This window comes from Stigmatopora nigra, chromosome 21 (assembly GCF_051989575.1).
Source record: "Stigmatopora nigra isolate UIUO_SnigA chromosome 21, RoL_Snig_1.1, whole genome shotgun sequence".
In the NCBI taxonomy this organism is placed as follows: Eukaryota; Metazoa; Chordata; class Actinopteri; order Syngnathiformes; family Syngnathidae; genus Stigmatopora; species Stigmatopora nigra.
Genome location: NC_135528.1, coordinates 3,445,770 through 3,456,219, shown reverse-complemented (window position 1 = coordinate 3,456,219; position 10,450 = coordinate 3,445,770). Strand labels below are relative to the sequence as shown.

At 47.4% G+C, this 10,450-nt stretch overlaps 1 protein-coding gene across 1 annotated transcript; it reads left to right on the top strand.

The window, feature by feature from the left end:
• Positions 1-3,349: 3,349 nt before the first annotated feature.
• On the top strand, positions 3,350-9,939 carry ahdc1 (AT hook, DNA binding motif, containing 1). The gene is given in 6 exon segments (XM_077744026.1): positions 3,350-3,474; positions 4,346-4,492; positions 4,494-5,262; positions 5,367-6,994; positions 7,072-8,572; positions 9,180-9,939. Coding segments are annotated over 5 exon segments (4,164 nt in total). The 3' UTR covers positions 8,567-8,572; positions 9,180-9,939.
• The last annotated feature ends 511 nt before the right edge of the window (positions 9,940-10,450 follow it).

Genomic DNA, 10,450 nt, shown 5'->3' with positions numbered 1-10,450 from the left:
TATCGAGTCTACATGTTCTCCCTGGGCTTTTGTGGGTTTTCTCTAGGCCAAAAAAATGCCCGTTAGGCTGGTTGAATACTCTAAATTTCCCCACCAATTGAACATCTGGTATGCATAGTGGGATATGCTCCAGCACCCCCCGCGAGGATAAGCGGTATGGAAAATGGGTGAATGTTATGGAGAATAGATGAATATTGACCTCTTTTTCTGTTATTTCAGTTCGTTTTCACATATTTCCTTTCTTCATACAAACATTTATTTATATAAAACACATTTCAAATGTCATTTTCTTGTGAATGAATGACCTCTCATAGCAAATAGCCTTAATATGTTCCTATTGTTGCTGTCATTTGCAGGCTGTTTGGTGCACTCCAGAGCAACAGGTGGCACTATAGACCACCTATCAAAACCAACCCCACCCCTTTCGCTCAACAAATTGCAGAAAAAGCGGTAAGTGGACGCAATTCCCATGTTCCCCTTATCATTTTTCCATCGGCATCCACCCACAAATCCTACTGTCAATCAATCTCCGTGGACCCTCCTGACCCACATCTTCACCCCCTCACCCGTCATTTCTCCGTTGACCCGCCATCCTATTCTCCCCCATCTTCTTCTAGTCCCTCCCACATCTCACTAACCCCCCCCCCCACGCCGTTTCCTTGCTGCTGCCTGTCTCTTAGCAACAACTGCACACCCGTTAGAGCTTTGTGAGTGCTTTTTACAAACACACCCAGGAAGATGGGCGCGCGCACAGATTGGCTCGAGTTCTTATTGAGCACCGCTGGCAGACAGATGGGGGGGGGGGGCGGCGGCGTCGGGGTAGGTTCCACATACGAAGCCCACTAGGGGCAACGGGCCAAATACTTTTACGCATTCGGCTTTCCCACACAAGACTCAAAGGAAAAAACATTTCGCACCAAAAGCGGGTTGCCCAAAAATGTTTAGCTAAACAATGCAATGATAGCATGCATACGCTGGCTTTCTCGTGCCAATGCACGCCTGCATTTGCATGTGTGTCGTCGTACGTGTTTGTCTTTATGCGCAAATGGAGAGGAGCGTGTGGGCGGATGAAGCTGTTGCGGCATATTTACACGTGTGTGCGCCTTCGCCGTCGCAGTGTCACTCACAGTGAGCTGAGTGTGTTTAATTAAAGCATGTGTTTGTCTCTTTGTTTCGTAGACACACATACCGGTCAGAGAGATGATTAATTCATGTTGTTGGAAGGGGGGGGAGATTGTGTGGGGAGAGTTTGGTAGGGTGGGGAGGGATAAAGTTAAAGTTGGGGAATTATAAGAAGTCGTACATTGTGATAAACCAACAAATTGGGTAAAATTTAACTATTATGAAGGGTAAAATTGAAGTATGAAATCATGGATTGGGGTATGACAAGATTCAAATTGGAAAATTGGGAGATGAAAGTCATTTTGATGTAAAGTAAAACGTTTTTTAAACTTTTGTTGACATTTCGTGTGAGCACAAGATGGCTCTTTTCGTAATGTTGGGTGAAAGTTGGAATATACTACATTTTTGTGTTTTATGGTACGTGAACCGGGAGTTGTTGGGTTTCTGGAGCATCAACTTTTGGTTATGTGTAGTCTCTCTTGTGAGCTCATTACTTTTTGCGTAATATTGAGAGGAAAGTCAAAAATTCAAATAAGGTTAAAAAATGGGCATTCATTATTTTAACATGAGTCGAACTGAAAGCTGTGAAATGGAAAAGCTAAATACCTTTAGCCTTAAATAAAATTCTGGCCCAAAAAGTGCTTTTTATTTTATTTTTTTTTATTTAGACAAAATGCATCTTAGGCTGGTAAATGTATACATAATATCAAGTAAATTTAGGGTGGTGTTTGAATATTTCCTAAATCAGTGCATCCGGATGATATTATATCGCCATTAAATGGTGATTTATTCCGAATCATGATATGCGGAAAGTGGAGTAATAATAGTGAATGTTAGGGTTAAGGATGTGGATTAGTTGGGGTGAGGATCTATGAAAGTGTTGGTGTGCATGTGAAAGTAGGGAGGAGGACACGTGACAGGTCACATTGGAAGGAAGAGCGTTGGAGGATATGGGGAGGAAATAAGGGAAGGATGGGAGAAAGCCTGGTGTGATTGGTGGAGTTAAGCTGGAAGCCAGTAGCGACTTACAAAGTCTGTTTGTTTAACGTACCTTCTCTCATTCGCTTTCTTCCATCTGTCACTTCACCCACATTTCGCCTCTCGCTTTCTTAAACGCACTCACACAGGCAACTCACTCCACCCCGTCTCCCCCCGTCCCCCCCTCTCACGCTGCTTCCTCGCTAATCGCAACCATATGTTGGCGAGGGGAGACGCAGAGGTGTTGTGGGCGCCAAAGCGGCCATTGTTGTTTCAAGGTGTGCACATTTGAAAACACACACATGGATAGTTTTTGATTTTGTTTTATTGTTTTTTTTTTGCTGTCACCTTGATGTCTTCACCCCTTTTGCTCCTCAAGCATCATTACCCCTTTGCTTCCCCCTGGCGGTTGCTATTCAATGCGCATGACAATGAAAAGTTTTTTTGGGGGGGGGGTTGTACAAGGGAATTCTTGTTTTTTAAATGACTAAGGGTTTGAGCTAGAAAGGAAATAATATATTAGTGGTACAAACTTAAAATCAATGCTCTTGAAGGTCCAAAAATACTGTTTAAAAAAGAACGTGAAAATAGTAAGTGTATTTTAATTTTTATTCATTTTAATTTCACTAAATGAGTTTTTATTAACATTATATCACTTTATAAATATATTTCCATTAACAAAAAAAATCAAAAAATGTATCTACAATAAAAAGTGTAATGTAAATGTAAAAAGTATCTACAATATACAATAATAATTGCTTATATATATTTTTTTTAATGACCACAAATACTGACTTTCTCTATAATATATTAAAATGCCAACTATTGCATACCTGTCCACTGTAGTACCACTAAAACCTAAAATAAAATATTTCCAATAAAAAAATAAATACATTTCCATTGCAGTTTCTAAATGTACGTATTCCTAAAAAACTTTAAAAATATTGTACTCAAAAATCATTTCCTTCCTTATTGAAGCCCGCGTCAACAGAAAACTTAAATAAACGGAACATTCCAACCACTTTATGATGGCCTAATATCAAATTTGAAATCATTTCCAAGGAAAATGTCCACTTTTCATTTCTACACGGGCACAGCAGGTCACACTCTATAATAATCGACATTTCACGGTGTGCTCATCACTTATTCCTCTTTTTTTCTACACTGCCCTTCTTCACCTTCACCCCCCGTGTCCCCCCGACACAGCACCCTCACCCCCCCATTTTTTTTCCACTGGCTCTCAGCTACCATGCTCAACGCAAAGAGCAGACGGGATGCGGCCGGATTGAGGCAAAGTGCGCGAGTTGCTGCTGCCCGCTGCAGTATTGATGACCCAATGATCCCCTGCAGAAATCCGCCGGCCCGGCTGACAGAGTGAGGTGAGCCTCGGAATCCGAATCAGCCGGCGAGCCGACAGTGTTGACTGGACAAGTGGGACGTGAATGGTAAGTGCAGAACTAATTGCTGAACTGCTGTGTGGGTGGGACACTTCATAATAAAAAAAATATATATATCTTATGTGGAACAAAATGTGTACAATGCCGCGCTAAGAATGAAGTGTACCAGTAAATAACAAAAGCTGTATTACATAAACATACAATGTCAACCTATACGTTTTTCCTATACAGTGGTACCTTGAGATACGAGCTTAATGCTTAATGACTGAGCTTGTATGTCCATTTACTCGTATCTCAAATGAACCTTTCTCATAGAAATCAACTAAAAACAAATTCATTTGTTCCAACCATCTGGAAAAACATCCAAAACTGGATATTGGATTGGAAAAACATTTGTAGTTCTTCTAATTCGCCATCTATTAACCTAGTAACAAATAACTACTGGTTTAATAGTACTAAAATGTGTTTAATAGTAGTAAAATTAGACGGATGTTGAGGTATTACTGTATAAATGTAGCGTGTCAGACTTTTACGTGCGCCCTGTGTGAGTATTTTTTTAAATTGCTTAAAAAGGGGAATTGCCATCATTATTAAGGGAAGCAATTGGCTTGACTTGAGGTTATCAACATAGATGAGCAAAGCATTATGGACAGACCAAATGCTAAACAAAGCACATCTAGTTGTTGACATGCATTGGTTAGCTATCTTAAATTGGGTTATTGGTTAATAATATCTATTTTTTTCCTCATTTTCAGAATTTTGATCTTCTTGACAAACTATTGGGGCTATCAAAACAGAGGCGCACTCCAGCATGTCCACTGAATGAGTGGTGTGCCAAGACTTTAGTAAACTGCTCTTCTGTTGAGTGGCGTTTGGGAAGGGCCCAAGCTCTGGACCGCCGAGCTTCTGGCTCAAGATGACCTCCCGCCGGTGACCGACGACCTTTCCTCCGTAGTCCCCACGCTGGCCAACGGCGTCTCCCCCCAGCGCAGGGGTAAGAAAGCGGGAGTCAACTGGCTCAGAGCTGCCTGGAAGCATGCAAACGCACATAGACGCTCAGTCGCTTTCTCCCCCCAATTTGGATTCTTGTGGCATTGTGGGGGCCCAACCGTCGCCAAATCCACTCACCACGTCACCTCGGCCCTTGTCTTTAGTACTTGGCAATCATCCGACCCTCGGTGCAGACATGGAGATCCCCGCCAATGCGGGTCCCTCGCCTCTAATCGTTGAAGCCGAGAGGAAGTATGCGTTGCGAAGTTCCGGGCGTTCCCGCTTTCCTTGTCACGTGCGCAAATCGTCTCGCCTCCGCCGCACCCCGGACGAAGATGATAGGAGAGGAGAGAAGGATAGACCAAATGAGGAGGTGGTGGAAGCCTTTGAGGAGAAGATCTTAAGGGTAAAAGAGGAGCAGGTGGAAGAAGATGTCCAGGAAAAGGAGCAACCGTCCTTGGCGTCTATAATGCCTTCGGTAGCCCGCCCCGCAGATGTCCCTCTGGCGTTAACCGTACCCAAGCTGGTCCCCAAAGCCACACCGAAACCTGGGCCTAGACTCGGACCCAAGCCTGGACCTAAATCTCGATCGAGGCCCGCTCCCAAGTCGGTCCAGAGACCCGGTCCAAAGAGTGTCATGAGGCAACGTCTGGCGGCACAAGCGGCCTTGCAAGCTGGCGCGGCTCATTTTCCACCGCCCGTCATAGCGCCGCTTTTGAAAAAGGAGTTGCAAATTTTCTCTCCCAATGGCCGGAGGTGTGGACGCTTTGTGGGAGTGAGTTATGTTACATTATGGTGCTAAATTGAAGCATTTTGCATGTCCGAAACTAGTAGCAAGACATTTTTTTCAAAATACTTTTTTTTTTCTTTACTCTACAGGTACGGAGGATCGTAGTCAAGGTGGCCCGCATTCCCGTCAGCCTCGGCCGGCGACAGAAAAGCTACAAGATCTCCAATTTGGAGACCTTTGCCACGCCCGAGAAGGGCGGGACTCTAGAAGGCCCAGAAGTGGCGAAGGAGCCAACGCCACTCCTCCGCATGAAGAACAACGGCAAGAGCGTCATGGTCATGTTCCCTCCCGGAGAATTGCCTCTGATTGTTAAACGAAGGCGAGGACGACCACCCAAACAGCCAATCCCATTGGTATCGGGGGAAGTCCCGCCTCCTTGTGCCGACGGGGACCATCTTAAAAAACCCCGGAGAAGGCGACGGACTAAGCTCCCTTGTCCCTATCCGTCCTATGTCGGGGACACTAATGATATCAAAACCGAGTATGGGGACGTTCTATCGAAACTGGCTTTTTTGAATCGGCAGCCCCCCACCACTGGCCGATGCTCCCCACCTCGCTGCTGGACACCCAGCGAGCCGGAGAGCTTCCACACCCCCTCGGAAAACCCGGGATTGTCCACTCTACTGCACCGGCTCACCGGGTTTAGGCGACCCCGGGGCAGTAGAGGAGGGGGTGCTGGAAGGGGTGGGGGTCCCGCAGGGAGTGCTAGGACCAGTGAGCTGAATAAAAGCACCTTCTGTGACTTTTTCGAGTCCATTGGGAAGAAGCGGAAACTCAATGCTGTTTCCGAGCACGGATTGCCCAGGAAGAGAGGGAAGGGGGTGGGCGGAGTCGGTAGAGGAGGGGGTCTGGTTGGAACTGAGCCTGGGGGGGAGAAAACAGTCAGGAAGAGACGTGTGAGGAAAAATGGCACGTTAAAAGGGGAGGTGGATTGCAAGGGACAGGACTGGCCCAATGGTGCAGGGGTCTGGGGGGCCGATGACACTGAAAAACGCTACCAGCTCTGCAGATCTACCAGAGGGGGCTTTTCCTCTTGCGAAGTCGGCAGGCGAGGGGCCTACAGCCGTGGGGGTAGGGGGGTCCGCCAAGCCGGCGAGGACTCGCAAAGTCTTTTTGCGGGGTATTTCCGATCCCTGCTGGACTCGGACGATTCGTCCGAACTTCTGGACATCTCGCAATCGAACGCACGCAAGGCTTCATCTGGTCACAGTTACGAAGCATCCAGCCCAGCTGCTGGTCACCAGTGGTCCCCGGCCCTCCCAAAATGGGGGGCCAACGGGGCGAGTTGTGCATCCGATGTTCCGGTACAAGCTCACGGCTCCTCTGCTGGGCCTCCTTATAGATATCCCAACCAGAATCAAACGTCCCCTACTCCTTCTGCGTACCTTAAAGCCATACCTCCGTCACTCTCGCATTCTCCCAGCTCCCCGCACCCTGCTAGTTTCTATTCTCCCGCCTATGCCGCATCTTCTTGTGCGGGTCCCCAGAGATCCTCAGACTGCAGTTATTCCTATAACAGCAATGGCAAGACTGTAGTCCACGACCGTGGTCAGATGGGCTACTCGGGCTACCAATCGGCGGCCAGAAAAGGCTACGGTGGAAGTCCCGCCATATCACCAAGTGGAGGGTACATGTCTGTGACCAAAGGTGGGCCCTTTAATTCCTCACCCTTGCCCGAGTGTTACAAACAGTACAACAGCAACCAGTGGAGTCTAAGGTACATCTCTATCTGAGAAACCACACATTTATAAAATGCACTTTCTCTAATTTCTTGCCTTGTGTTCTATTTTGTAGGCAATCTTATGGTGGCTGGTCAGCAGATAATTTTGGACCTCACGCTTACGCTGAATATGGCTCCAATGAATCAAAGGACATCTTAGACATCTCCAACTACACCCCTCAAAAGTCCAAGAGACCGCCTTTCCCAGAGAGTCTATCAGAGTCCTCCTCCGACTCCTCGCATCCTGGCTCGGGGGCTCCTGGGAGTAGAACTCCCTCTGTAGGGGGAGTCTTCAAGCAAAGTGAAGCAGTCAGTGGGGAAGGGGCTCCGTCCAGTCTTTCTAGCTTGGAAAAGTTGATGATCGACTGGCACGAGAGCGCCTCAGCGCCGTCCTACAACTGGAGCCAGAACGTCCTCTTCCAGGGCGGCGGGACCAACAAACCTGGCCGAGGGCGTAGGAAACGGATCGAGCAGACGGAAAAAGATGGCGGCTCGGTTTTACACTCCGATTCCCCATCCAGTCCCTCTCCAACGCTCACTCCCAAGCGGGGAGGGGCCCGAGGACGAGGGTCCAGAGGAGGCAGGGGAGGAATGTCCGGGTGTCCGAGGGAGCGACTTCCAGGATCCAAAGGCAGGGGGAAGGGAACCTCTGCCTCTTCGGGCCTGGAAACATCTGGCTTATTCCAGGAGGGCCTGGATTATTACAGCGGAGACAGTAGCAGCCTCTCTCCCTTGGCTACATCCAATTCAGCCCCTCCTTCCACCTACCTCCAAGACCCCTGTGAGTACCCCTCCCCTTATTCCGCCCACCCTTCCACGCCATCTTCTGAGGAGCGATATCCAGCGTTGTACCCTGGAGAGTCCTCTTCCTCCTTATCGCCCGGTGTGTCGTCGCCCCCTTACCCAGCAAAACCACAGTCTTATCACCTTGCCCCCTCCAGAACCTTCTCCCCGTCCTGCTCCCCCCTACCGCGGGTTAACCCTCATTGCAGCTCTGCAATGAGCCCCTCATACCGACCCCCTCCTAAAGAAGCGGCGTTCTCTCAATACGACTCCCCCAGTTACTGCGGTTCGCCCTACTGGTACGGACAAACGTCGCACAGCAGCACCCCCAGCCCCAGTACCCACCCGCATACCAGCCCTCACGCCAACACTCACGGGAACCTTCTGGCCAGCCCCAACGCTCACATGAACCCACCATCTCACGATCACCTGAGCTCCCACGCCAAATCTTACCCGGCGGCAAACTCCCTAACTCACATGCATAGCAACAATCAGCCCCACCTTGCCGCACAGGCCGCCGCCCACTCGGCTCCCTCGCTCTACGACGAGTGCGCTAGCGCCCCCTCCCAGAAGCAGGAGCTGATGCCACGGCAAAGCCTCCTGACATCACCCCCGTACACAAAAAGCAATGTAGAGGAGGACTCCGGCACTTATTCGCTATCCCATGTTTCCTGCCAAGCCATGGGGCATCGTTACCCTTCACAAGCATCACAGCAGGGAAGCGGGGTGCTTTGCCAGCTTTTGGACCAGGCCCACGAGGATGGCTTTAGCGTGACCAGCCTGTAACAGCAGGTGAGTAAATTATTCATTTGATTGACTACATGTCAGGGCAAAAATATTGAGAATGCTATCCAAGGTCTTAAAGTCCAAGTTGGTTTTTGGCAAATGTGTCTTGAGTGAAGCTGTTTACATTTTGGTCATAGTATCTTTTTGGTAGACATCATGTATACATTTTGGTGTATATGGGCTTGTTTATGTTATGTTGTTTATGTAGAAAATGTGGCTGGGTTGGATGATTCTTAAGGGGAGACAGAAACATAAATAAGTGATTTAATATGCTACCTAGTTATAAGTAGCATTGCATTTATTTCTGAAAACTCATTCAGCACTAAAATGCACATTGATTTGTTCATTTTCTAACATGCTTATTCCCGCAAAGCCCATCCCAGCCAACTACTGTCACAATATATAAAAGGATATATGGCACACTAGGCTCCAGCACCCTCACAACACAAGGATAAGCAGCATGGAAAATGAATGAATGAAAGAATTGATTGGCTTTGGCACATTCACTGCTGCCTTTTGCCAATAAAAATGAACGATCTCGACCTCTGAACTTTACTCGCCACTAATAATGTCCTTCTTTATTTCTCTCTTTTTTTTGTCTTTCTGCTTCCAGGTGTGTTAAATCTGCGCTTTTTGAAGCATTTGTTTTTTTTCTTCTCCCCTGGCTTTTGTATGCTTGAACTTCTTTGTGGAAGGCTGAAAGGGTGAGAATTTTGAGCTGCCATCTTTTTTGGGAACAGTAAAGCTTTAATTCTCAGGCATTGACAATCAAGATCAACCTGCGAACGCGCGCACACACAAAAAAAAAACAAAAAAAACATGCAAGTCGGACTCCAAACAACCGCTTTTTTCCCCCCCAACCCAACCCGAACCTCGCTTTCTTTCCTTCTCGTCCTCCCTCGACGTTACCGCCTCTTGCCGCTGTGCACGCTTTTGAAACGCCCGCCGTTCCCTCCTTACGTGGAACCCCCCCCCCCCACTCCTGCTCTTCTGAGACACCAGCATCTGTACATATTCTCCCACATGCTCTCCTTTGCCTGTCTTTTACTGTCTTAACTCCCCCCCAAAAGGACCCCAAAGAGCCATAAGCGTACGCTAGCGTGACTGCAGTCATGCATGTGCGTCCATGTGCCCTGTGGGGTCCTAATGAATGGGCTTTCTTTCACTTTCCCCTTCTTCTTTCTGTTCCGTGGTCTCGTTGTTGTCGTTTGGTGGGTTCTTTGTGACGCGAAATCCCCTCCCTCAACCCCCCAAAAAAAGACAAGTTGTATATCTGTCCGTTACATATGTATGTATGTACGTACGTATGTATGTATGTATGTACCCGAGGTGCAAAAATATTTAAATACACATTCTGTTCTTGCCATTGGTAATGCTGTGTTTGGTAGTGAATTTAATGCCGGCTGTCTGCGAGCCAGAGTTCAGGCGAGGACACAATTTGGGACGCGTGAGAGGAATGGAGGACTGTTTAGGAGACGGAGGGGAGAGGAAATCAGAGATGTTTAGGATTCAGCGCTTCGGTGGGTCGACAGACGGGGAGTTGATTGGCTGCATGTTGTGTATACACTTTATAAACAGGATGATTAAGTAGAGCTGGTGGAAATACCGATGCATAGCGGTAGTCGAGGGGTTAAAAAGAGAGAAACTTTATTTTTTGGAAGGGGGAGAAAAATACAGAGTGACCTAAAGTAACCTTTACTCTTGTGTAGATTTAAAGGAACTGATAGAAGCCATGTTTGGCAGTGAGAGGATCTATTTCTTAGCGAGAGGACCATGTGACTTTAGCCCACCAATCAAATCAAATGTAAACACATTGATCATTTTATTTTTTATTTATTTATTATTATTTATAATTTTCACTAAAAATTGCGGGAAGAAACAAGC